This window comes from Pipistrellus hanaki (genome assembly GCF_964339955.1).
Source record: "Pipistrellus hanaki genome assembly, chromosome: 18".
NCBI lineage: Eukaryota > Metazoa > Chordata > Mammalia > Chiroptera > Vespertilionidae > Pipistrellus > Pipistrellus hanaki.
Window position 1 is genome coordinate 15,390,915 of NC_140520.1, and position 27,927 is coordinate 15,418,841.

At 37.2% G+C, this 27,927-nt stretch overlaps 2 protein-coding genes across 2 annotated transcripts in view; one reads left to right on the plus strand and one right to left on the minus strand.

Moving 5' to 3' along the window:
• The window catches only part of MROH9 (maestro heat like repeat family member 9), a 94,924-nt gene that overhangs the window by 22,562 nt on the left and 44,435 nt on the right, over nt 1-27,927 (plus strand). The window contains exons 2-3 of the mRNA XM_084866478.1: nt 23,946-24,034; nt 25,215-25,261. Of these exons, the coding sequence (XP_084722604.1) occupies nt 23,980-24,034; nt 25,215-25,261 (102 nt within the window). The 5' untranslated portion in view covers nt 23,946-23,979. The remainder of the gene's footprint in view (nt 1-23,945; nt 24,035-25,214; nt 25,262-27,927) is intronic.
• LOC311613004 (histone-lysine N-methyltransferase SETMAR-like) overlaps nt 16,685-27,927 on the minus strand; it is a gene marked incomplete at its 3' end in the record, with an annotated part of 161,999 nt that continues 150,756 nt past the window's right edge. The window contains exon 2 of the mRNA XM_084866477.1: nt 16,685-17,884. Within this exon, the coding sequence (XP_084722603.1) occupies nt 16,685-17,710 (1,026 nt within the window). The 5' untranslated portion in view covers nt 17,711-17,884. The remainder of the gene's footprint in view (nt 17,885-27,927) is intronic.

The following is a 27,927-nucleotide window of genomic DNA, read 5'->3' on the forward strand; positions in this document are numbered from 1 at the left end:
TATCTCCATTAAAATGATCTACTGAGAAAAAGTACAATATGCCGACCACCACTTACAAATGTTCGAGCCCAGGCGATCTGCTGACTTTTCACATGATCTAACTTGGGGATTTTACGTTGAGATCTCTACATGAATGTATTCAATGTGAGCTACAGGGCATATAAGCACCCTTCATGGTGGGAGTTGAGCCTATACGCACACTTAGACACATTAGTGCTGGACAACCTTGGACTTAACACTGAAATGGTTTCACTGTGAAAGCTCCCCAAGGTTGTGAAATCTAACTGAAATTCAAGTGCAAAATAAAAGTTACCAGAGAAAAAATGTTTTTTTCCTCTGCATTTCAAAAAAAAAAAAGATGATTCTCCCCCCTCCCGCTGTCTCTCCCCCGCTCCCTCCAAGTCTCCCCCCCCCCCCCCCCCCAGGATATGGGACCATAATGATTCAATTTCTCTTGCACCAATCAGCATCGGCCTGTGAGATCCAGACCTGGCACATGGAAATTTCAGCCTTAAGTCAAATATTATTTCAAAGTTAATGACAAAATCTATTTTTGCAGTGGTCTTGTTTAAAATATTTCCCCTTAATACTCTTGAAATGCTGTAATTGAAAGCAGTTATTTGAGATGCCAGTGCATACTTCTTTAATTATGTCCTGGCCCATCTGTTTCCAATGAAAGGGCAGTATCTGTTTGCAGTTACCAATCTTATGAAAAACAGGCTTGTCCCAAAATAGATTGGAACTAAAACCAGAAAGCATTTCTTTCAGAGGCATCCTTTCAAGCCAATTAACTTTAATCATTATAGAAATGTTTATTTCCCATCTTAGTCTCTCTTCACATGTAAATTCCTTCAGGGGAAAAGATCTCTTTTTGTGACTGTTTGAATAGTTCCAATTTGGATTAATCAGAACCTGCTGGCCTGTTTATGTTCCAATTGTGAATGCTGGCAGCTTCCTTGATGCAGGAAGCACACAGCCTGCAAGGAGAGGAGACCTAGCAGGGCAGCACACACACACACACCTACTGGGCAGAGCAAGTTGGCTTAACCTCCTGGGTCCCACGCTGGCTCCTGTGCTGTCTTCTAGGGCGGGAACTGATGATGGGTGAGGGACTAAGATTTCTAAGCCACGTCACTAGGAAACCCATCTCCTCTAAGGAGCCAGACATTCTTTTGGACCGCAAGCTCTCTGTCACTCTCATAAAAGCTATAAAAAGGCTTGGTGACCTTGCAAAATGCAGTATCTGTGATGGTAGCTTACAGCAATATCACACCACCTATGGAAGAGGTAGTTCTAAATTTCCTCTGTTCTTCAGGGAAATTTTCTATCCACAGGCTCTTTTTTTTTAAAAATGGTTTATTGAACATTTTTTACTTATTAAGTACCTTCACTCCTCCAAAATGTAAGTTCCTCCAGTGCAGAGATTTTGGCTGATTTGAACACTCATACATCCCGAAGACTTAGAATAGTACAATATTTGGTACAAATAGACCCACAGTGAATATTTGTTGCATTTATTCATTCTTCTAGGCACTGGGGATATGTTCACATAAAACAAAGTCTCTGCTCTTATGGTAGCTTGGAAAACAAAATGGACAAAAGACAAGACATATCAACCGTAAGCATTATGAGGGCATAAAAACAAGTTAGACAATGTCTGATGATGCAAAGTGTCTGGGTCAGAGTTGGTGTTTAATAAACATTTTATTAATTCAGCTCAGCAAGCAGATGTGTCTTGGCCACCACCTAAGAAAGCTACCATTTACTGAGCCTTTAATAAGTTCCATTCACACACATGCGTCCTTCTAATTCTTAAAACAAACAAGTAAACACCCCGTGGAGTAGATTTTAAATATCCCCAATGTTTATATGCCGAGCTGGAGTTTATGTAAGGAAAATAACTTGCTGGGGATAATCAGTTAATGAATGCCAACACGGGATGAGGAATTCAGGTCTGTCTTTGTTGAAAGTTGATATTCACACACGCTATCTCCTGTCTCTTCTGCACCATTCAAAGTGTCCTTCATGGCTTGCCTCTAACGCGCCAAAGCTCATGGATTTCATGCTCACGTATTTAACACTCTGAAACCACAGTATCACCATCTGGGAAACAACAGTTTCATTCCCATTTACACCGACTGGAACTCCTATTACCAATGCCATCCTTCAACTCCTGCTTTCTGAGGCTAGAGTATCTGTATTGAATACTCAGCCTCCTACTGGAACTGGGTGTTACACCGACTGGAACTCCTATTACCAATGCCATCCTTCAACTCCTGCTTTCTGAGGCTAGAGTATCTGTATTGAATCTCACGGGTTCTGTCCAAGAAGCAGATATTCTCCCTGTTTCCCAAGAATCATGAGGGTGAGTGATATATTTTTTCCCTTTGTAGTCAAACTGTTATTCTGTCAGGATAGATGGACTTGAATTAAAGAAAACCACCCATCTATTCCATGCTCTCTTCCTCTGATGATTTAAATACAAGTGTAACAAAAAACCTTACACCTTCATAATCAAGTTCTATCCCCAACTTCCCAGAAATCAGACTAGAAGTCACTTGGGAATATCAAGTGGGAGGCAGTACAGGGTGTCACAACAATGAGAAACATGGAAGGAAATGATGGAAAGTTGGGAAAGAGAATCGAGACACAGTGATTATGCAGTGGCCGAGCATCTTAACACACTCAAACAAGTGAGTGGCTTCTGAAATTATGTGGTCAAGGAGGAAGTTGGTCTCATGTCCGTGAGCCCAACATTCAGGGACTGTGACTCACATGCTGGGTCTGGAGCAGACTAGTGAGTTATGTACGAACTGCAGGCACTTATTCTGCATTAGAGTGTCTATGATTTGTTTGTCAACTGTTCATTTATCACTTCATAATATCAGTCACCACTTCTCAGTCTTCATGCTCAATGTACTAAATGCTATCTTAGCAGCAAGAGAGATGGATCTCTACCCAGAGAACATTCCATTTAAATTCCATTTAAATTAAACACACAGATACACAAATGTGAGATAAAAGGAAGAGCACCCTCAAGAAAATAGGAATGTCTACTGAAAAGTCAGGATGTTAAAGAGAAAGACACTAACAATAACAAAAACAGTAATACCATTTATTTAATTTCTACTATGTGCCAGGCACAGTGCTAGAAGCGCCATAGTGGCTTTATAAAGACCCTTTGCAATGAATGTTCTTATCCCTACTTTACAGATTAAAAAATTGAGGCTCAGCCAAAACCGGTTTGGCTCAGTAGATAGAACGTCAGCCTGTGGACTGAAGGGTCCCAGGTTTTATTCTGGTCAAGAGCATGTACTTTGGTTGCGGGCACATCCCCAGTAGGAGGTGTGCAAGAGGCAGCTGATTGATGATTCTCACTCATGATGTTTCTAACTCTCTATCCCTCTCTCTTCCTCTCTGTAAAAAATCAATAAAATATATTTTGGGGTGGTGGGGGGGGGGAATTGAGGCTCAATGAACATTTTTAAGTGCCAGAGCTAGTAAATGAAAGAAGCAAATTTAAACCCAGCACTTTCTGCCTCCAAAACCTCTGATCTTTCTATATTAATGCAGTATATGCTAAGGATATTAGTAGAAAATGTGGTGCAAGGAACTCTGGCCATTGAAGGAATATTAAGAAAATAGAGAAGTGCCTGCCCGTCAAAGTTTGAGCATTGACCTATGAACCAGGAGGTCATGGTTTGATACAGAGTCAGGACACACATGCTACTTATAAGATACCCAACTGAAATAAAATCACACAGGTTGGAAATGAAGTTATGAAAAAAAAGATATAGCATATAAGCTCTAACCAAAAGAAGGCTTATTTTGTAATCTTGTTATCTGATATCAGGATTTAGAGCAAGAGAATTAATGCACAGCCTGGCCAGTATTTCTCAGTAGTTGAGCATCGACCCATGAACCAAGAGGTCATGGTTCAATTCCTGGTCAAGACACCTGTCGAGATTGTGGTTTTGATCCACAGTAGGGGTGTGCAGGAGGGAGATGATGGATTCTTCTCTCTCATTGATGTTTCTATCTCTCTATGCTTCTCCTTTCCTCTCTCTTTAAAATAAAAACATATTTTAAAAAGTAAAAATATAGAATGTACATAAAATTTGATACAACAGAACAATATAAGGAGAAATCAACCAGAGAAGTAATGCAAATAAAATGTGATGTAACAAAATATAAGGAGAAATCAACCAAGAAGAAATATTAATCGCAAATGCATATGCACCTAAAAAGCATAGTTTCTAATATGTAAGTAAAAACCCAAATAGACATCTTCATCAAAGAAGACCAAAAAGAAGCAAGGATATAGGAGACTTGGACCAAACATTATCAAGGTTAGTTCAATATCCATATTTCTATCTTTATACCTAGAGAGATGATCCTTTCCCCTCATGTACAGTTAGAAAATGTACATTTTTTCCAAGAATATAAAATGTATTTAATCACATAGTAGTATAAATTAAAATATCAATAACAAAAAGATAACTAAAATATTCCAGGTATATAAAAAAAATTTTAAGTTTGAAAAAAATTATGGTTTACAGGAGAAATGATAAATAAAACAAATGTATATACAAATAAATAATGATAAAAATACTAAATTTTGTATTTGTGGGATTTGGCTAATGTCATACTTATGTGGAAGCAAGTACAAGAAAAATTAACTCTAAAATAGAACAGAAATTACAAGAGAAAACAAGACAACAGAAAGTATCAGAAAGGAGGACAAATACATGAAATTAATTGTTAAAGAATGAGATGATACTTTTTATGCTATTTTAAAGAAAATGCCCAACATTTTACTTGAAGAAGAGAAATAAATTGCTGAATGTGAGATAAAGATTTTTTATGTATCAGAGTTATTACTTTTTAAAAATCCCTCTAACTTTAAAAGAAATATATGAAGAAAATTGTGTCATTGTCATTAAAAAACACACCATATTTCTAATTTTAGTACACCCTTTTCTCTTGGCCACCAACATTGAAGCACTTGGCACTGCTATACTTCCTTAGTCCTCCCAACCTTCCTATTTGTGTTGCTTATATAATTTTTTTACTTGTTTTAGGGTTATAACACTTATATTGTATTTTGCAACTATAATTCCTACACCTGTTAAATTTTGTTCTATTTTTAAATGGATTCAATACTCACCAGTGCTAGTTTTTAATTTTACCACAACTTTGCAATATGGTGGTTCCTAACTTCTTTAAAAATCGTAGTTGTCTGGTTTTTATTATTGAATGTTTCAGTCAAGAAATCTTCGTTTGAGTCTTTTACTTTTTTCCCCCACATATGAGGTGTCTGTCTTTTCTCCTGTTTTTATGAACGGCAATTTTGCTGGGTTAAATATTCCAGAGTTGACATGTTACTATAGGACTTTGTAGACATTGCTTCAAAGTTACCTCCTGGAATTTCCCTCCATCCTTTGGTGATTCACTTTTTCTGTCTAAAGCAATTCTTTAAAAATAAATGTTTAATTCAGTAATTTAAGCAGGATACTAGACGACACTAATTTTGTATCATTGTTTTTCATGTATGCAAAGTGCCATCTCAAGTTGTAAATCATTCTTCATTTCAGAATTTATTTTTTTACTGCAGTAGATCTTTAGAGGAGGTCTATATTTCAGGGATGCCAACTGTCTTCAATGCTAGGTTACATTTGTCTGTCATAACTATCAGCTCTGCTCTAATTGCTCAAATCTCTTGTCTGTGATTATTTCAGTTTCTTCTCCCACCTCCTGCCATGCCATTATCCAGTTTTTTGCCATGCCTATTCCTTCCCTTGGCTTTTCCAATTTATTTATGAATTCTGCTATGCTGTTATTTTAGTTTACAATCTGTTTCATTATTTCTACCACTTCCCTTTCCATCTCCTTCTTTTGCTTCATCCCATCTTTGGGTTCAAATTTTTACAAAGTTGTTTTCTATAATGAAGCACTATGCAGCATTATACCAGGTTAAGATATTAGAGAGAAGCAGGGGTGCAAATCCCCCCATGACATCTAAAATTGAAAAAAAGTCATTTTTTTTTCAATGAAAACTCTACATAAAGCATATATGGTGCATGTGTTCAATGAAGATGAATTCTTACATCTCTGAGATGGTTTACCTATGGTCCTAGAGATGAGGAGAAAAGACTTAAAAATTTTTAATGTCCGCTCTAAGCATAAGTACTTAAAAATAAATTTAAATAAAGCATTGTATTACCTGAATTTTGTAGTTGCATGTATGTGTCTATATATCGAATTATTTGTTTCTAGAGGGGAATTATGCAATCCAATATAACTCCTTTTAATCCAGTTTATATCAATTTAGTTCAGGTCAGATCAGCTCAGCTCAATTTTACTGAATAGCACCACTTGCTCTAATCTTGGTCCACTTTCATATTAGTATGAGAAAATAAAGTCCAGCCCCAGATAACGGATAATAGTTCTGTTGCCAATACTGGCTCCAGGCACCCCCCTCTCCCTCTTCTGCACTTACTCACTTGACCAGCTTTGTCCAGTTCTCATCTCCTGCATCTTTGATCTTTTGGCTTTGTGGTCCAGCTCCTATTACCTACCTCCTTTAGGTTCATTTTTGTTTTGACAATTTATTTGGACCAATTTCTGTGTCCTTCCAATTTCAGTCTATTTCGCTAATCTGTTGACTTTTTATAATCCATTCAATTTTGATGACTGCAACTCAAAAAGAGAGACACTTTGGCTAAAGACTATTTCTAAAAAATTCATCAGCCTATAAAACTACTAGTGTACCTTGACCTCCCCACCAGTGTATATATGCACTATGTTGCAGTGAGGCATAAAATGGCAGAGAAAGACCATGTATACTGTCCACTAAAAACTGCCTCCTTGTGAGGCCACTTTGTCCTTCATTGTTTACACCCTAATTGGATAGAGCCAGAAAGGCTGGCCCAACCTAGAACTCCTTTTATGTGTGCTAATGCAATTCCTACAGACTGCATCGGGAGAGGCAAGCACATAACTGAGCATCAGTCCAACGTTCTCAGAATAAATTACTTTCCAAATAGTTCAAAGAGATTAAAAAAAAAAAAAGGCAGACTGTATGGCTGGCAAAAGTTGGCATCAAAGGCAGATGATGGATTTGAACAGCAGTTTGCTGTATTTTTATGCTTTGAGTGACAGCCTAAGTGTCTTCCTGTTATTCTTGGCAAGGCAAAAAACTCAAAATTTGCCTTTGGGGTTTTTTTTTTCTTTGTTATTTCTTAAAAAAACTTTAGTAATGCAGTGTTTTCCAAAAACTGAGAAAAAGCACGAAGTCACCTTCTCTATTGCTCTGTCCAAAGAAGTATTCCCGATGATGAGTATTCTAGGACTTCTGTGAACGAAGTTAACCTTTAGTTATGGTAATGCTCTCACTACTCTCTCTGAGACACATAGTGATTCTTACTATCAGATCTAGTGATTCTTATTATCAGATAGTTCTGTTTTTTATTTCCCTTTCTGAATTTCTAAAATTTCTACCCATATTTCTCTGAACTACATATGTCTATATCATGCTATAATCCTGATGTGGGGTTATGACCCTCATATTAAGAAAGGCATTTAAGCATTTCCCTCAGTTAATGGACAAGGAATGGGAATAATTATATAGAAGGGTTAAGATGTTAGAGAGCCTGAGTGAGGACTTCCTAACCCTCAAGGTGTAACATCTGATTAAAGTAGCATTAGATGGCACCTTGAAAGGAAAATAAAGCATCAAAAGGCACCATGGTGGACGAGTATACTAGTATGAGGACAGTTCCAATTCTTCCTTGTGGTGGGGAGAGCAGGTCACCAACTAATTAGCTTAGCATTTATTGGGTCTTTGATTCTCAATCTGTTCTAGAAGGTCTTTCCATGCTTTCTGTCAAATCTTATAGTTTTCTGCCCTGTGTGAGTTATGGGAGTTGTTTAGCTCATAGCTTCTCAGTGGTTGTTCTTCCCCTATACTCAACCTTATAGAATCTTGCCCTGAGCATATGAAGCCTATGATTTGGCCAATACTTCAATACAGATTTCTGGAGCTGACAAGGAATGATATTCACTTTACCATTCATATTAACATTTTACTGAAGACCCCACCCAGTTAAATAAGGCAAGAAAAATAAATAAAAGACAAACATATTCAACAGGAAGATATAAGACAGATGACATAATCACATGCATAGAAAATCCTGAGAAATTGTCGATCTATAATAACTAATATGTAAATTTAGCAAGGTCACAGAATATAAGACTAATTAAAATTTAATTTTAATTCTAGATAGTAACAATTAAATTTGGAAAATAAAATTAAGAAAACAATAATTTACAATAGCTTTCCAAGCATTGGAAAATATTGATTTATACATACAAAACTATAAACATTGCTAAAGCTGAAGAGCTAAATAAATAGGGACATATGCCATATTCATAATCAAATTTAATATCATTATGATGTCAATCTTCTTGAAATTAATCTATGAATTCAAAGCAATATCAATAAAAATCACCAAGTTTTTTAAATAAGATTGACTAGAAGTTTATAAAATCATTTCAGAACCTCAAGTTGGCAACTCTAATTTGAATAGCCAGTGAACTTACACAGTTCAGCGTTTAAGCCCAATCTCATTTCCTTACACAGAATGCTAAGAAGACATATTAATCTATGTAATTTAATCACATTTATATTTTTCATTCTTTCCTATAATACCTCAATAAAAATCAAGTAATATTTTATCAAGGGAAACCATCAAAAAACAAAAGATAATATACTGAATGGGAGGAGATATTTACCAATGATACATCTGGTAAGGGGTTAATATCCAAAAATATAAGGAAATCATACAACATCACACGCACGCACGCACGCACACACGCACACAAAAACACCACACAATCTAAATAAAAATGAGCAGAAGACCTGAGTAGACATTTCTTAAAGATAGCTAACAAACAAATGAAAAGATGCTGAACATTACTAATCATCAGGGAAATGCAAATTTTAAAAAAACATAATGAGAACTTGAAGTTAATATTTTAATAACCAATGTCACCTCAATAAATTTAATAACATTTTTTAAAATGTTGGTGAGGATGTGGGAAAAAGGGAACCCTTGTGCACTATTGGTAGGATTGTAAATTGGTGTAGCCACTATGGAAAACAGTATGTAGGTTCCTCAAAGCATTAAAAATAGAACTACCATATGACCCAGCAATTAAAAAACACTAATTTTAAAAGGCATATGCAGCCTGGCCAGTGTGGCTCAATTTGGTTGAGAGTCATCCCATGCACCAGGAGGTTGCCAGTTTGATTCCCATTCAGGGCACATACCCTGGTTGTGGTCTTGATCCCCAATAAGGGAATGCAGGAGGCAGCCAATCACAATGTGTCTCATCAAGGCTTCTATCTTTCTCGCCCTCTCCCTTCCATTCTCTAAAATCAATTAAAAAAATTTTTTTTAAATGTTTAAAGGTATATACACCCCTATGTTCACTGCAGAATTATTTACAATAGCCAAGACATGGACGTAACCTAAGTGTCCATTGATAGATGAATGGATAAAGAAAAAGTAGTACATATTACAGTGGAATATTACTCAGCCATAAAAATAAATGAAATCTTGTCATTTGTGACAACATGGATGGACCTAGAGGGTATTATGCTAAGTGAAATAAGTCATGCAGAGAAAGACAAATGCCATATGATTTCATTTATGTGTGGAATCTACAAAACAAAATAAAATAATAGATACAAAAAGAAAATTTATGGTTGCCAGATGGGAGGGGAGTTGGGAAGATGAGTGAAAAAGGTGAAGGAATTAAGAAGTACAAATTGCCAGTAATAAGAACAGTCACAGTTATTGCAACACAGGGAACATAATTAATAATATTATAATAACTTATTAACTATTATAACCAAATGTGGCACAGCAAAAGATAACTGAGCTTAGGTCTACAAGGGTAGGGAAAGTGGAAGTGTATGGAATGTTTATCAACTTTCTTTTGTGAAGCCCAAGAACCAATGATGAGACAGTTTTTATAAAATAACAAACTTTGGAACTAGGATAACCTGCCTTTACTCATTTTTTTTTCTCTGAAGAGAAAAGTTGGGCCCAACAAGGTAAAAGTAATTTGCTAAGCAATCAAACAGCCCCTAGAATCTAGATATAAAGATTCCAGTAAGACAATCTATGTGTTTCTTATATCTCAGAGTTGTATTTATGTGGAAAGTTCATTCATCCATGAAACCAAATATGACTAGGTATCTTATTTTGAAATTTTTCCAAAAAACTGGGAAACAAAGAAAGGAATCAGTGCAGTGGGGATGAGGAGTCTAGAGCAGACTACCAGAGCATCACTCTTTGGTAAGCAGGAAACTGAATCATTCCCCATCACTCATCTCTCTGTTTTGTAGGGTCAAGTTTCCAAAGGATTTTGTAAGCCAAACCTTAGGCAGCAGAACCTATACTCTTTCTGGTCTCTGCTCCCCTTCTTATTTGAAACTACAGGGCTAAGGAGATCGCTCTGAATGGTCACCCCAAGAACTCAATAATGACAGTGGTATGGGTCTGTTTGGAGGCGTCTGAAAATATCATTTACTTGCCTTTAAATAAAGAAAGAAAACATTTGTGTTATTTGAGAATGTCTTAACTGTTCATGGAGAACCACCAAAGTAAACACTTTCTTTCCCAGCTTTCAAGAAGGGTGTATATTACTCGCACTGCCAAGAACAAAGCTTTAATCTGTGATGCACTTGAGAGCTAAAGTGGATTTCAAATACATATTCAGCTTACCTCTTAATATAGGTCAGTTATTCTTGGAAAATTTCAGTGGCCAAATTGAAGAAATGTTCACAAGGAAATTAAAAATTGAAGTCATTATTTAAAATATTGTCTTTAAAATGTACTATTAATCAAAATGAGCCTTTACAAAAGTCAATCAACCCTTTTTATGTCTCCTCGCTATGTAAACTGCTGTTAGGAAAGAAAACCATGAAGCAGTTACTACTCTTAGAGACCATTTGCATACAGGGGAGCATTTTGTAAACTAAGCAGTAATTTCAACAAAGTAGATTAGTGTCTTAAAAAATATTTCTCAATAGCAAGTATGCTTGCAAAAGAACCACTGTTCTAGTAATTATTGAACTACTTGCAGTCCCCTTGTCATCATGTCTTTCCATATGCCTTTTCACATATTCGTGGCTATTCTTCACAACTATACAAAGATTTTATAAAAGGTAATGTATTAAATGCTAGTTGCATGCGGTGGAATCTAAAATCATAGCATCAAACCTGTCATACTCAATTACATTGGGATGCACTTGTCTGTCTTGAACTTTGAGGATATCTTTTACTCATGCCTGGCTTTTTGGAACATCACACATTGGGAATTTGGGACATACTGGTTTACTGAGATATGTAGATCTTCCAAATGTTGACACAAAATCACATTTATTAATATCACTGACAATCTCATCACAAAAGTCTTTAAGTATTAGGAAACTGTAAACTCATGGTGGTAGATAGTATTTTCCAAGATTCTAATTTTCTCTTTGAAACTTTAATTTTACCCTTGGCAACAGATACTTGTTTTCCCTGAAGTGACAAACTTTATTTGTTTTTGAGAAAATGTCTGCCAAACACCCGAGTCTGAAAAACCATAGTGTGTCATTCTTTCTTGAAGTAAAAAATATTTATATATTTCATAAATAAAGTGGTGAGTCTCTAACTAATATACACAACCAAATGCATAGAGAAAATGTGATATGTATATATAATACACACACAATGAAATACTATGCAGCAGTAAAAAAAAAAGAATGAAATTTTACAATTTGTGATAACATGGATGAACCTAAAGGGTATTTTGCCAAGGGAGATAGGTCAGACAGAGAAAGACAAATACTGTTTGTCACATTCTCTTTTTGTGTGTATGCTATCTGGGATAGGCAGGATTCGAAACTCATTCTCACAGTAAATGAAATCATGTTTTAAAGGCCCACTGGAAATAGTCCTTGAAAAACATTGTGATGAGTTAAGTGTAAATGAATCAGAAGTAGAAGGATTGGGTTTCCCTGGAAATACACAGGGTCTGAGAAATGGAGGGGAAATTTTCCACCCAAGGTCCTTAAGAAAGGAGTGGAATGTGTTGCCAAGAAATGACACCCTGTTTTTCCAGCACTCATTTGAATTCTCTGCCTTTCCTTTCCAGGCACCTGACAAAAAAAATATTTGATACTCAAATGATTTCTTCCATCCTGAAGTGTGACTTCATTTCAAAGAACTAAGGTCCAGGCTCTCTTCCCATTGCACACACTAATGGGGCAATGACAGACCTGCTGGTGGAGCAGGAGGAGGCAGGGTACTCGCATGAAGTACTGAGATTCTAATGAGCCTTTGAGCACTGGCTTCTCACAGGGTCAGGTCAGTAAGGGATTATGTTATGCTCCAAGTTAAAAGGCAGAAGCTTCCATCCGCAATAAAACCTGCTTTTCTGCAGGTAAAGATGTGAATGATGGGGGTGTGGTGTACAAGGTGTACCCTTTGCCTGCTGGTTCACTTATACCATTCTTCATTGAAAATCAAATCCTTCCTATCTCAAATATTATAATAATGGAGAGAAGAACAATGGCTCCCTGGCTTTCAGTAAGTAAGTGTATTGATTAATTTTTGTGATGTAACAAGTCACAGCATAATTAGTAGCTTAAAACAATAAAGATTTATTATTTCTCAGTATCTTTGGTTTCCTTGAGCCTGGCCAGACTCAGCTGGGGCATGATGGTCCAGAATGGCCTCACAACTCTGGGTTGTGTCTTTGTCTTATCCTTCCATTTCTAATTGTTCCAAATTATATATATTAATCACCCGTTACATTTTTTTTTTTTTTGCATACGGCAAGCAATGTTTTGTCTTTCTTTATTGTTTACATACTTAGATTCACAATGTACGTAGTTTTGCACTCTGATTTGGTTTAGTAAAAATTACACTGTTAAGAGTTTCTCCACTTAAAATAATTCCCCCAAACATAATTTTAGTAGGTGCACAATATTATTTAATTTGGAACATACTACATAACTGAGGTAATCAGTTTTTGTGGTTGTTGACAATTGCATGATTCCTTTGTTTCACAGTATAAATAATACCATGAAGAAAGTCTTTGTAAACAAAATTTTGAATGAATCTCTATCTCTTTTAGATTTCTTGAAGTGTGATTGTTGTGTTGAAGGGCAAGAACTCTCCCAAGGCTTTTTTTTTTTTTTCTAAATTAAAGTATCACATATTTGTCCTCATCCCCCCCCATTCCCATCCCAAATCCCTCCCCACGTATGCCCCCACCGCCCTGTTGTCCATGACCACTGATTAGGCTTATATGTGTGCTTACAAGTCCTTTGGTTGATCCTCTCCCCTTTCCCCCACCCTCCCCTACCTTCCCTCTGAGGTTTGACAGTCTTATTATGCTTCCCTGTCTCGGGGTCTGTTTTTGTTCAACAGTTCATGTTGTTCATTATTTCCCCAATTGGAGAGCAGGAAGGTCCAAACACATGTTCCCAGAAGCAGTGAGTGCAGCCCCACACAGCACCCTCCTGTGGAGCCCCTAGGATCTCACATTTTGATAACAAAAGAAGAAAGAGAAGTGTTCTGAGATGGAAAAGCAGCAGCTCTGAAATGTTAGAGGGAAGAAATCAGTCCCAGTAAGAACAAGAAGGGAATGAGAGTGACGTCCTGGGGGAAGGACTCCCTAACTTCACCTCTTCGTCCAGAATCTCATACAGTGTCATATATATAAGGTAATAAAAGTTAGTTTGCATGAGTAAAGCCTATTTTTTCTAATCTTGTCTTTATTTATTAGCCACTGCTTTCCTACAATTAAATCTCATTTAGTTCTGTGTTTCTATCACTTTGGGTTTTGTATGTCTGCATGCGATAAAAACCTAAGACGGCCAAAGCCGGTTTGGCTCAGTGGTAGAGCGCCTGTCTGAGGACTGAAAGGTCCCAGGTTCGATTCCAGTCAAGGGCATGTACATTAGTTGCGGGCACATCCCTGGTAGGGGGTGTGCAAGAGGCAGCTGGCTGATGTTTCTCTCTCATCAATGTTTCTAGCTCTCTATCTCTCTCCTCTCCTCTCTGTTAAAAATCAATAAAATATTTTAAAAAACAAAACAAAACAAAAAACCTAAGACAGTAGGTTACAAGTTTATTTATCTTTGTTTATGAGTAAAGTCCAGAGGCAATTGTACAAGGTTGCCAGGTCAGTTCCATGATCACAGAGCAACTCAGGATAGGACTTCTACCCCATTGTCCAGTCTGCAATGATGGTGTCCTTGCTGCAGCCAATGGGGAGAAAGGAAGGCAAGACAAAGCAAGCCGCTCCATTTAAGGAAGCTTCCAAGAATTTGCACATGGACCCTAATGAGGAATCCTGGGAAATGTAGTCCTTTTCCTAAGTAACCATGTACTCAGCTAAAAATTGGTAATTCTATTATTATCCTATATAATAAAAAGGTAATATGCAAATTGACCCTAATGGCAGAATGACCAGAACGACCACTCAACCCGTCACTCTGAGGCACACTGACCACCTCTTGGTTTCTTTCCCTGGCCAGCAGGCTCCAATCGTCCAATTGCAAACAGGGAACCAGGGGTGGGTAGGGGGGGGGGGAAGAGGAGGAAGGGGGGAGTAGGGGGAGCTGGCTGCAGGCCGCTTGGGAAGATGGACCTGATCACAGGCCAGGCCTAGGGAATGTACCTGTGCATGAATTTCGTGTGCCAGGCCTCTAGTAGAAGGATAATATGCTACAGTATTTAAAAACTTTTTAAGGTATATGAAAAGAAATTTTAAGAGTACATTAAAGAAAATAAAAATACATATGAAAAACTTGAGGAAGAACAGCCAGCCAGAAGAAAATGCTAAGCTTGCATCTTTGGATATGCCATCAAATACTTCCAACAAGGACTTCGGGATATGTCAAAAGAATTATTCAAAGAAAGAAACTACTGCCTTCCTCATCTCTCTTATTTTCCACCCTCTCAAACTCCTGTGAGGGAGTGAGAAAGAGTTGAGGAAGAAACATTCTTCACCTCCTCTGGAGGTTACCGGATCTCTGACAGTTCTATCTTGGGGAAGAAGCTGAGATTTGGAATGAAATAAGTTGTGTTGTTACATAAAATCGGACCTTTTTAGTTACTAATCGTGATAGTTCTGCTACTTAAAGTGATTATAGAGCTTTTTAGGAGCAACAAGAGATCATAAGTGTCATAGGTGTATCTGAGGATTTATTCGGGAGCAGGGAAGAGCTTTCCTACTGAGCAAAGTTGAAATGGACAGTGAGAAATAAAAGTAAAGATCACTTGTGATTCCACTCATCAAACAATACACAAAGCAACGGATGCAATACCTCACAGGGTTGGGTGTGTTTTATTTTGGTAAAGATTATATTAAAAATGAATGTGAGCAGAGGATGAGACACCAGGGCCACATGTGCATAAGAGGGATGACCATGTGAAGAGACAGCAAGAGGTTTGGCCATTTGCAAGCCAAGGACCGAGGTTTCAAAAGAATCCAGCCCTGTTGGCACTTTTTATCTTGAACTTTGAACCTCCAGAACTGTGAGAAAATTAACTTCTGTTGTTTAAGCCGCCAGTCTGTGGTACTTTGTTATGAGAGTGCTAGCAAGCTATTGCATTCACCTAGAAGAGAAGTGCTTTCAGTTATCCATACTCAGAGGTGTGAGACCTCACTGGCTTCCTTTAGGTAAGATTATACCAGATTTTATCTATGAATCTCATAAAAGGGTGACAGAATTACATTCCTTGAAATTACATTAATTAATGTAATACTTTAAACAATAAAGAATTTTTTTAAATTACATAAATTTTTAAAAAATGGATGTAAACAATAGGGAACAAAGCATAAAGATGCATTAAATTAATGATGGTTTCCACCAGGCCAGTGTAGCTAATGGCTGAGTATCAAACTATGGGCCAGGAGGTTACAGTTTGATTCCCAGTCAGAGCACATGCCTGGGTTGCAGGCTTGATCCTCAGTGGGAGATGTGCAGGAGGCAACTGATCAACGATTCTCTCATCATTGGTGTTTCTTTCTCTCTCTCTCTCTCTCTCTCTCTCTCTCTCTCTCTCTCTCTCTCTCTCTCTCTCCTTCTCCATTCCTCTCTGAAATCAATAAAAATATTTTAAAAATTAGTGTTGGTTTCCTTCCCTTGATTCTTACTATTCATTCAACAAATATGGATTGAATTTACAATATTTACCAGTTTGGGCTTTCAGAATAAAGACACAAAACGGGGAAGGAGGATCATAGCAAACAGTATAGATGGATTTTAAAGTTCAGCTCTACTGTTTCCTTGTCTAAAGATAATTCAGTTCACCTTACTTACTCCCACCGGGGGGCCACTGTTAAAATTTCAGACGTGATTTCCAGGAGAGACTCCGTCTTGAGTTTTCTGAGCTCATTTACTTATTTTTCTGTTAAAAACTGATGCCAACTCAAACAGGTCCACACACAGATATGACAGACAGGGTCTGAAACCATTTCCTGGGGGTAATGGATAGAAACTTCCGTTTTCTCCATTAACATGGAGAACTTCCCTCTCTTAGGTCTAGTAATAATTAATGTCGTTTTCTAATACTTTTTTAAAATCGAATTTATTTAAACAATACAACAAAATTTAATCAACAATATAGTTGTCGTTGTTTTCTACTACTTGTGCCCAACGCTCAGTAAGCATTTTAATCCCTCTGTTGTAAAATTCTTGTGATTTTGATGCAAAAAATTCGGTCAATGCATTTTTGAGGCATTCTTCATTATTAAATTTTTTTCCAAGAAGAAAGTTTTGCAAAGAACGAAACAAATGGTAATCGGAAGGGGCAATAGCAGGAGAATATGCAGGTTGAGGGAGAACTTCCCATTCCAACTGGCACAGTTTTTCAGCAGGGATTCTTGCAGTATGCGGTCGTGCGTTATCGTGGTGAAGAATTACGCCATTCCGATTAATCAGCGCGGGTTCTTTTTCTCTTAAAGCTTGGGCTAACCTTTCCAGTTGGGCACTATACACTGCACTTGTAATGGTTTGGTTAGATGGTAAAAGTTCATAATGAAGAATTCCTTTAAAATTCCACCAAACACACAACATCACTTTTTTCGCATGCAAGTCAGGTTTTGGCCTGGGCTGCGGAGCCTCATTTTTGTCCAACCATTGAGGCCGCCTTTTCAAATTAACATACAGCACCCATTCTTCATCTCCGGCAACAATTTGCTCTAAAAACGGCGAACGGTTTTGACGAGAGAGGAGCGAACTGCAAATTGTGACTCTTTGATTACGGTTGTTGTTGGTCAACTCATGAGGAACCCATTTTCCAAACTTTTGGACTTTGCCAAGTGCACGCAATTGATTGGAAATTGTTTTTTGTGAACAATTTAAAGTTGTCGCAAGCTCTTGTTGGGTAATTTGAGGATTTTGCACCAAAAGAGCTTGAAGAGCTTCTTGATCAAAATTGGACACACGGCCTCGACCACTCTTGTCATCTAACGAAAAATTTCCCTCGCGAAATTTCTCAAACCAACGCTGGCATTTTCTGGCGCTAACTGCATCTTGACCAAGAGCACTACAGATGTTTTTTGCAGCCTCACTTGCTTTTCTTCCTAATTGGAACTCGTAAAGCATGCAGTGCCCAATATGCTCTTCATCCGCCATCTTCTTAGCCCTAGTTTTGCAACAAAAACCAAACCAAACACAAACTTTTTCAAGCAAAACTTGTTAATTGCACTTCACACGTTCTGTAGATACCACGTGTTTGAAGGTTATGTCAATACAAGTCAACGCCAAGCAAGATTTTAAACGAATGTTTAAAAACGACATTAATTATTACTAGACCCGACTAGTTATACTCTCTAATGCCTACAAATTTTATCTTTAGTGACACCTAGTGGCTCCATGTTGTAATGAGCACGTGGTTAGGCTTGGAAGTTTTCTCTGGCTGAGTATTGGGCCAAAAGAGGCTGGGTTTGGGTTTGCTTTTCATCTTTATCCTTGTCCAATTGTCATGGGAGAAAAAATTGCTTTATATTCTTATGGCAATCCAGATTTTCCCACTCTAAAAAATTTACAGATTTTCCCATTGTAAAAAAAATTTAATATCTGTGCTCCCACATCATTGATGGGATGTCAAAAACCTCTGGAAGAGAGGTGCTATGTGGTAATAATTGTAAAGCAGCTCCCTTCCCCTCCTTTGAAAGCTGGGGAGGTGTTACAAAAAAACACAGGGGGGGGGGGGGGCGGGGGAATGAGGGAGACAATGTCAAAAGTTTCCTTTCTTTGGCTGGAGCAGAGTCATGCTACCAAGATTTTTAGAGAGGAAGACGCCAATGATTCACATTTTTGTCTGGTTTGAACTTGTGATTATTTAGAAGCAAAATGAAAACCAGAATTTGACATTCCAGATTTGAAAGCCATTTCAAGATCATTTTATAACAGACCTAATTGTGGTTCAGCACTTATTTATCTCATTCTGTCTTTTGTTTTCTCTCTATCCAGAGATTATAAAAAATTAAATAGAGTCAGTAATTCCCAGAGAATAGAATAATTCAGTCCAAAATGACATTCTTCTTTCTGAGTTCTAAATTGAGAGAAGCACAAAAATAATATTCATACCTTATGAATAATATTCATATTTTAAAATTATTTTAAAAGTTAGCTTTTTTTCCTCTTCATTCAAATCCTAACCCCCTCACCCACTATCATGCGTTTATCCTCTTAGCCCATGTTTTCTAAAAATGATTTGCTGTTTACATATGCACTCATCAAAAATGTTCTCTGCATGTTTTAATTATATAAATACTAGAGGCCTGGTGCTCGAAAATTATGCACTGGGGGGGGGGGGGATAGGGGGTATGTCCCTCAGCCCAGCCTGCACCCTCTCCAACCTGGGACCCACCCAGGGATGTCCGACTGCTGCTTTAGGTCTGATCCCCTAAACTGGCAGTCAGACATCCCTCTCACATTCTGGGACTGCTGGCTCCCAACTGCTTGCCTGCCTACCTCCCTGCCTGTCTGATTGCCCCTAACTGCTCCTGCCTATCAGCCTGATCACCCCCTAATCACTTCTCTGATAGCCTGATCGACACCTAACTGCTCCCCTGCTGGCCCAATGAACTCCAACTGCCCTCTCCTACAGGCCTGGTCACCCCCAACTGCCCTTCCTCCCCTGCAGACCCAGTCACCCCCAATTACCCTCCCCTGCTGGCCTGGTCTCCCCCAACTTCCTTCCCCTGCTGGCCTGGTTGGCCCTAACTGCCCTCCCCTGCTGGCCTGATCGCTCACAACTGCCCTTCCATGCCAGCCATCTTGTGGTGGCCATTTGTGACCACATGTGGCAGCCATCTTGTGTGAGGGTGTGATGGTCAATTTGCATATTACCTTTTTATTATATAGGATTATTGTACTTCAGGTAGCATTTGATAATTTCTTTTTTCTTTTTTTATTTCTTTATTGATTAAGGTGTTAAATGTCTCCTTATTCCCCCATTACCACCACTCCCATCCTCCCTACTCATGCCCTCACACCCCTGTTGTCTGTGTCCACTGGTTAGGCTTCTATGCATGCATACAAGTCCTTTGGTTGATCTCTTCTCCTTACCCCCACCCTCCCCTACCTTCCCTCTGAGGTTTAATAGTCTGATCAATGTTTCTTTGTCTATAGATATGTTTTTGTTCATCAGTTTATGTTGTTCATTATATTCCATAAATGAATGAGATCATGTGATATTTATCTTTCTCTGACTTATTTCACTTAATAATGCTCTCCAGTTCTATCCATGCTGTTGCAAATGGTAAGAACTCCTTCTTTTTTACTGCAGCATAGTGTTCCATTATGTAGATGTACCACAGTTTTTTAACCCACTCGTCTGCTGATGGGCATTTAGGCTGTTTACAAATCTTAGCTATGGGTGCATATATCCTTTCTAATTTGTTTCTAGTTTCTTTGGATATATTCCTAGAAGTGGGATCACTAGGTCAAATGGGAGTTCCATTTTTAGGTGGGTTTTTTTGTTTGTTTGTTTTTTTGAGGAAGCTCCATACTGTTCTCCATAATGGCTGCACCAGTCTGCATTCCCACCAGCAGTGCACAAGGATTCCTTTTTCTCCACATCCTTGCCAGCACTGGTCGTTTGTTGATTTGATGATGATAGCCATTCTGACAGGTATGAGATGGTACCGTATTGTTGTTTTGATTTGCATCTCTTGGATGATTAGTGACTTTGAGTGTTTTCATATGCCTCTTGGCCTTCCTTCTGTCTTCTTTCGAAAAGTATCTATTTAGGTCCATTGCTCATTTTTTTACTGGGTTGCTTATCTTCCTTTTGGTAACTTGTACGAGTTCCCTGTAAATGTTGAAGATTAAACCCTTATCAGTGATAACATTGGCAAATATGTTCTCCCATGAAGTGGGCTTTCTTATTGTTTTGTTGATGGTTTCTTTTGCTGTGCAAAAGCTTTTTATTTTGATATAGTCTCATTTGTTTATTTTCTCTTTAGTTTTCAGTGCCCTAGGAGCAGTATCAGTGAAGAAATTGTTTCAGCATATGTCTGAGATTTTGCTGCCTGTGGATTCTAGTATTTTTGTGGTTTCCAGTCTTACATTTAAGTCCTTTAGCCATTTTGAGTTTGTTTTTGTGTATGGTGTAAGTTGGTGGATCTAATTTCATTTTTTTGCATGTGTCTGACCAAATTTTTCAGCACCATTTATTGACGAGACTGTCGTTACCTTATTGTATACCCTTGACTCCTTTGTCAAATATTGAGTTGGCTTGGTTCAATTTCTGGGTTCTCTATTCTGTTCCATTGGTCTATATGTCTGTTCTTGTGCCAGTACCAGGCAGTTTTGAGAACTGTGGCTTGGTAATATAGCTTGATATCTGGTATTGTGATCCCTCCAACTTTGTTCTTCTTTCTCAGGATTGTTGTGGCTATTGGGGGTCTTTTTTTTTTTTATTCCAGATGAATTTTGGAGAGTTTGTTCTAGACCTTTTAACTATGCCGTTGGTATTTTAATGGATATTGAATTGAATCTTTAGATTGCTTTGGGTAGTATGGACATTTTAATTATGTTGATTCTACCAATCCATGAACATGATATGTTCTTCCATTTGTTTATGTCTTCCTCTATCTCTTTTTTCAATGTCATATAATTTTCCAAGTACAGGTCTTGGAAAACATATCTTTAAAGAACTAAAGAAAAGTATACTAATAATGTCTCTCTCACCAAATACAGAATATCAAAAAAGAAACAGAAATTATACAACCTAACCAAACAGAAATACTGGAGTAAAAAGTGTAACTGAAATAAAACACTTACTAGAGGATCTCAAGTGCAGATTTAAGTAGAAGAAAAAATCAGCAATCTTGACAATAGGTTAATTGATGTTATCTAATCTAAAAAAGAGATATAAAAAATAATGAAAAATAAACAGAGCCTCTGGGACTTGTGGGACATCATCAAGCATACCAAAATATGCCTAATACAAGTCATAGGAGAGCAAAGGAAGGAGCAGAAATAATATTAGGTAGGGAAAAGGTCAAAAATCTCACCAAATTTGATTTTAATACCCTACCCTACACATACAAGAAACTCAAAGAATATCAAGTAGCATGTCTAAAGACAAAAATAAAGAGAAATATTTAAAAATGAATTTAAAACAACTCAAATCATATAAGGTACTGTCATAAGATCAAAAGCTGATTTGTCATCAGAAAGTATGGAGGCCAGAAAGTATTAGGATGACATATAAAAAGGGCTGAGAGGGGAAAAATAGTATGTCAATTATGATTTCTATGACAAAACTATGCCTCAAAAATTATGAAAGCAGCACTCTAACGAAAAGAGACAGGTAGAGTGGATAAAAAAATTATCTAAATATTTACCATTTGCCAGGGATATACTTTAGGTTCAAAGATGCAAATGAAAGTTAAAGGATGAGGGAAAATGTTCCATATAAATAGTAATCAAAACAAGCATGACTTGGCTCTAATATTATCAGACAAAATAAACTTTTAAACAAAAAATTATTACTAGAGACAAGAAGGTCATATAATGATAAAAGAGTTGACTTATCAGGAAAACATAATTATAAATGTTTATGCAATTAACCAAAGAGCCCCAAAATACATTGAGCTAAAAATGACAAAATATGGGGGAGAAATAGGAAATTCAGTAATAATAGTTGGAGACTTCCATACTCCATTTTTATTAATGGATAGAACAATCAGGAAATCAACAAGAAAATAGAATACTTAAATACCATGAACCAAATATATTTGATACATCTATTGAACACCTTACCTAAAAACAGCAGAAAACACATTCTTCTTAAGTGCACATGAAACATTCTCCAAGATAAACCACATGAAGCCATAAAACAAGCTAGAATACATTTAACATAGATGAAACAATGCAAAGTATATTGTGCATAATAATACACAAATGTATTTCTGTCCACTAAATGGGAGGAAATGTTTGCAAACCTTATATCTGATAAGTGGCTAGTGTCCAGAATATATGAAAAATCACTTGGAACTCAACAAAAAGACATAACCCAATTTAAAAATAAACATTTTTCTCCGACTGGTTTTTCTCAGTGGTTAGAGCATCAGCTCATTGACTGAAGAGTGGTTAAGGGCATGTACCTTGGTTGCAGACTCGATCCCCAGCACCAGTCAGGGCGTGTGCAGAGATATCAATCTGTCTCTCTGACATTGATGTTTCTCTCTCTGTTTCTCCCCTTCCCTTCTATTCTCTCTAAAAAAGAGAAAAGAAAGTCAATGGATCAGGTGTCAGTACTTTCTAGGCAGGAACCATATCCATTCCAGAATGGAATCTTTGAAATATGTGGTTGCCATGACAAGGGATAACATCTCAAAGGATTCCTTGGTTGACTGAGCATTTTATCTTTGGCTAAGAGATAAAGTTTCACTTCACTATGCTGCTTCGCCAACAATTACAGAAAAATTACACACATGTAAGTGACTTTTCCCCTATTAATTCTTCAGTCAAACAGCCATCTTCTTTCTAACCTTGGCTACTTAGTTTTTGTTCTGTTTCAAGAAAGAAGTATGGATATATTAGGATTACTTCACCATAGGCCCTCCTCTAAAATTCTTACAAGATTTACTGTTTGGAAGAGTTTATCTTTGCTAATTAATCTCCTAACTTCATGTCTATTTTCTCTTCTACCGCCTGACTACATCCCTCCTATCTTGCAGACATCTTGAGCACCTATGATAAGTAAGTTACCCATTAGTTGACACCCACCAACGTTTGGTCTTCCCCAAGCTCTCCAGCTCTGAAATTGAACTCTGTCCAGAAAACATTTCATTTTACTCAACAAAATAGAAATCCATCAGGTGGTTAAATGCTCATGAGACTAAATAGTTTAAATATCAATTTAAAATGTCAGTCACAATTTATTAAAGTAAAATCATACACATGTAAAAACAGAATAAGAAAATTTGTATCATGGGGAAACTCTAGATCTGTCCTATAATTTCTTCATATATGTATTTAATCCTGTGAGATTTTTTTAACTGAATTCTGCCAACAACCTAAATGACCTTGGGAGAGGATCTTGAGTGTCAAATGAGAGAGCAATCCATGACAACCACTTGACTCCAGCTATATGAATAAATACTTCAGCCTATTTATTTAAAATTCTAAATAGAGCCTGACTCTCTGACCCACAGACACTGTCAAATGATTAATGGGTAGTTTTAAAAAAAAAACCATTAAGTTTGTGGTAATTTGTTATACTGCAATAGAAAATTAATACAAGCTAAAATTAATACCACATAACATAGTAGCATCAAAATTGATAAAGCACAACAAAACTATTGGAAAGTTTCCGGTTTATGTTCTAACACAAAATACTCTTTTGCAGCATTAGTAGTAAAGACTAATTCACCTCTGTCATCATGCTTTCAAAGATTCAAAAATTAAGTAGGAGTTCAAGACGGAATAAAGAAAAAGGTAAGTGTATGTGTATGTGTGTGAGAAACCCATATATCAATCTCTATCCATGAAACAAAGAATATATGTTTTTCTAATGCTCACAAAAAGATATATTCATAAAGGATAACTACACGTATATGTTAGGCTAGAATTTCTGTATAAATCCCAAAACGTAGAAGTATTTCCTGATCACAATGCAAAAAAAGGAAAGAAAATAAGGAACTTACGAAACAAACATATAAACAACCTACTATTTGCCATCTAAACTAATTTATTTTAAATAATTCTAGGAACAAAGAGAAAATTAATACAGAAATTATACAATAGAATGTTGACAATACTTAATATTAGAAACTATAGCATACAGCCAAAATTGGTTAAAGAGAAAAATGCATAACCTTAAGTACTCAGAATAATAAACCAGAAAGAAAGACAATGAATAAGTCAAATATCCAAAACGAGAAGTGAGAAAAAGAACAACAAAATAAATCCAAGAAAGGCAAAAGGAAAGAACGCCTACCTGCATTAAGGATGTAGCCGTATTCTTGAATTTGAGATGAGAAAAATAGCAGGACTAAAGAATAAAATCAACCCAGCCAGCATAGCTCAGTAGTTGAAAACCAACCTATGAACCAGCAGGTCATGGTTCAGTTCTCAGGCAGGGCACATGCCTGCGTTGTTGGCCCAATCCCCTGAAAGGGTACGCAGGAGGCAGCTGATCAATGATTCTTTTTCATCATTGTTTCTATTTCTCTCTCCCCGTCCCTTCCTCTCTGTAATCAATAAAAACATATTTTTAAAAAGAACTGCAATTAACAAAATAGATTTAAAACTTGACTAGAATTTTTGTCTCAATAAAAATTATCATGTGAATTCTCTCTCTTTTTTAAGCAATTAATGTTGAAAATTGTATAATAGGTTTTCTTTTATTGAGCTATCCTTGTATGTTGGAATAAATACCACTTGGTTATAGTTCAGTATTTTTTAATGTGTTTCCGTATCCTGTTTGATAATCTTTCTGTTAAGTGCTGTGCGTAATAGTCATGATGAATTTGTCTAAAGTTTTAGTGTATGTGTGGGTATGTGTTGGACTTGGCTATCAAGTTCATACTAGCTCCAGAGTTTGGGATATGATCCACTCAGTGATAGAAATTAAAAATACTTCCTTTTAACTGGTCTCCTTCTCTTCCCTGACTAGAAAATAATCTCCAGAATACGCAGTCCATTGTAAAATGGCAACACCTGGTAAGTTATAATCTATAAGTGTGTTAATGGAACTAAAATCTCTTGGGGGAGGAGGGAATTACTTGTTCATTCTCTCCATCATAAGGCTGTCATAAATTAATGTTTAAAATAGTGTCTGTGGGTGAAAGTGGGAAAATGGCAGTTTGGTTCACTACTGTCTTTGGCTTTTTCTCCCTACAAAATAATGTTCTTTCTCACCCTTGATGTCCTTGGAAATGACCTTCAACACTAACTCAAAAAGATAAAAGTTTGACCCATCCCACTGTTGGCCCACTCACCCCTCTCCTGACATATCTGCTGCAATATCTCATATCCTTCCATCAATACAGTGAAAATCCTCCCTACCAAACTGTGTCCAAAGCCATGACCAACAGGAAGAGGACAAGAAGGCAAGTTGTGGGCAGACAATATATATATTCTCTCCCAGTTCACAGCCACAACCCCAGAAAAATAAAGATGAGTAGAACTGTGAGAGATAAAACCCTTTCCCACTCCGATAATAGCAAAAATAGCATAGCATTTATATAGCATGTTAAGCATGCTCTGAAGGCTTTAAATAAATAACTCATTTAATCCTCACAATAAACAGCCCTACAAGATAAGGACTACCATTATCCCAACTGGACAAATGAGAAAACTGAGAGAGTTTCCTGTGGTCACATAACTACCAAGTATCAGAGAAAGAATATAAATTCATGGAGTCTGGTTCCAGAGTCACTAGTATAAACACTAAGCTAACCTATGTCAACCTTGAAACCAAGAATCTCACCTGCACTGGGAGTAGAGGAAGAACTGTACATAAATGATGAGGTTGAAGATTTTAAATAAACAGGATTTGGTAATAATAATGGTGAAGCTATTTTAATAACTCAAAGAGATGGGAAATTCATAGAATCACAAGTCAGTAAGACAGACAGTTACTTAGAAGGGATTCTAGGGTAGGAAGTTGGCAGAGCATAGGGGCAACTGTTACAGAAAAAAATAGAACCATTTTCTAGTCTTCTCAACCAAAAGAAAGTTATTAACATTCCTATCTATCTATATATATATAAAATCCTAAGCAACCGTTATGACCAAATGACCGGAACAACTGGCAGACCAGTAGCTATGACTCACACTGACTACCAGAGGGAAGAAGCTCAATGCAGGAGCTGCCCCCTGGTGATGAGTGCACTCCCACAGCCAACCTCCCGCAGCTGGCCAACCTTCTATGGCAGCTAATCAATCACTCCCTCCCCCTCAACTCCAGCTGGCCAACCCCGATTGACCTCAATTGGGACTGAGCAATCACTGGCCAGGCCAAGGGACCCTGCCCATGCATGAATTTGTGCACCAGGCCACTAGTGTAAAACCAGCCACAATTGTACACTCTAGAATAGAAATGTGGTTCTGGAAGCTGGCAGAGGTGGGAGGACTTGGAGACTTTGTCCACTGTTTACACATCTGTACATGTGTGTACATTGCTTTTTATTTTTTTATTTTTTTTTTTTTCATGTGATCTTTTTTTTTTTTTTTTTAGTGCAGCATTTATTTTTATTTTTATTTATTTATTTATTTATTTATTTTAATATATTTTATTGATTTTTTTTTTGCCCCCCACCCTCCCTCCCACACATCCCCTCCCTCCCCAGAGTTTTGTGTCCATTGGTTATACTTATATGCATGTATAAAAGTCCTTCGGTTGATCTATAATCTCCCCCAGATCTTCCTCCCCTCCCTGCTGTAATTTGACAGTCTACTTGTTGATTTACTGTCTCTATATCTATCTTTTGGTTCATCAGTTTATAATGCTCTTTGTTATCCACAAATGAGTGAGGTCATGTGGTGTTTCTCTTTCATTGATTGGCTTATTTCACTCAGCATGATGTTCTCAAGTTCCATCCAGTTTGCTGCAAATGATGAGAATTCCTTATTTTTTATGGCCGCATAGTATTCCATTGTGTAGATGTACCAAAGTTTTTGGATCCAATCATCTGCTGACGGACACTTAGGCTGTTTCCAAATTCTGGCTATTGTAGATTGTGCTGCTATGAACATAGGGGTGCATATATCCTTTCTGATTGGTGTTTCTAGTTTCTTGGGATATATTCCTAGAAGTGGGATTACTGGGTCAAATGGGAGTTCCATTTTCAGTTTTTTGAGGAGACTCCACACTGTTCTCCACAGTGGTTGCACCAGTCTACATTCCCACCAGCAGTGCACAAGGGTTCCTTTTTCTCCGCAACCTCGCCAACACTTGTCGTTTGTTGATTTGTTGATGTTGGCCATTCTGACAGGTGTGAGATGGTACCGCATTGTTGTTTTGATTTGCATCTCTCGGACAATTAGTGACTTTGAGCAGGTTTTCATGTGCCTTTTGGCCTTCCTTCTGTCTTCTTTTGAAAATGTTCTATTTAGGTCCATTGCCCATTTTTTAATTGGATTATTTATCTTCCTTTTATTTAGTTGTATAAGCTGTTTGTAGATGTTGGAGATTAAACCTTTATCAGTGGTATCATTTGCAAATATGTTCTCCCACACTGTGGGCTTTCTTGTTGTTTTGTTGATGGTTTCTTTTGCTGTAAAAAAGCTTTTTATTTTGATGTAGTCCCATTTGTTTATTTTCTCTTTAGCTTCCATTGCCCTAGGGGTAGTATCAGTGAAGAAGTTCTTTTGGCATACGTCTG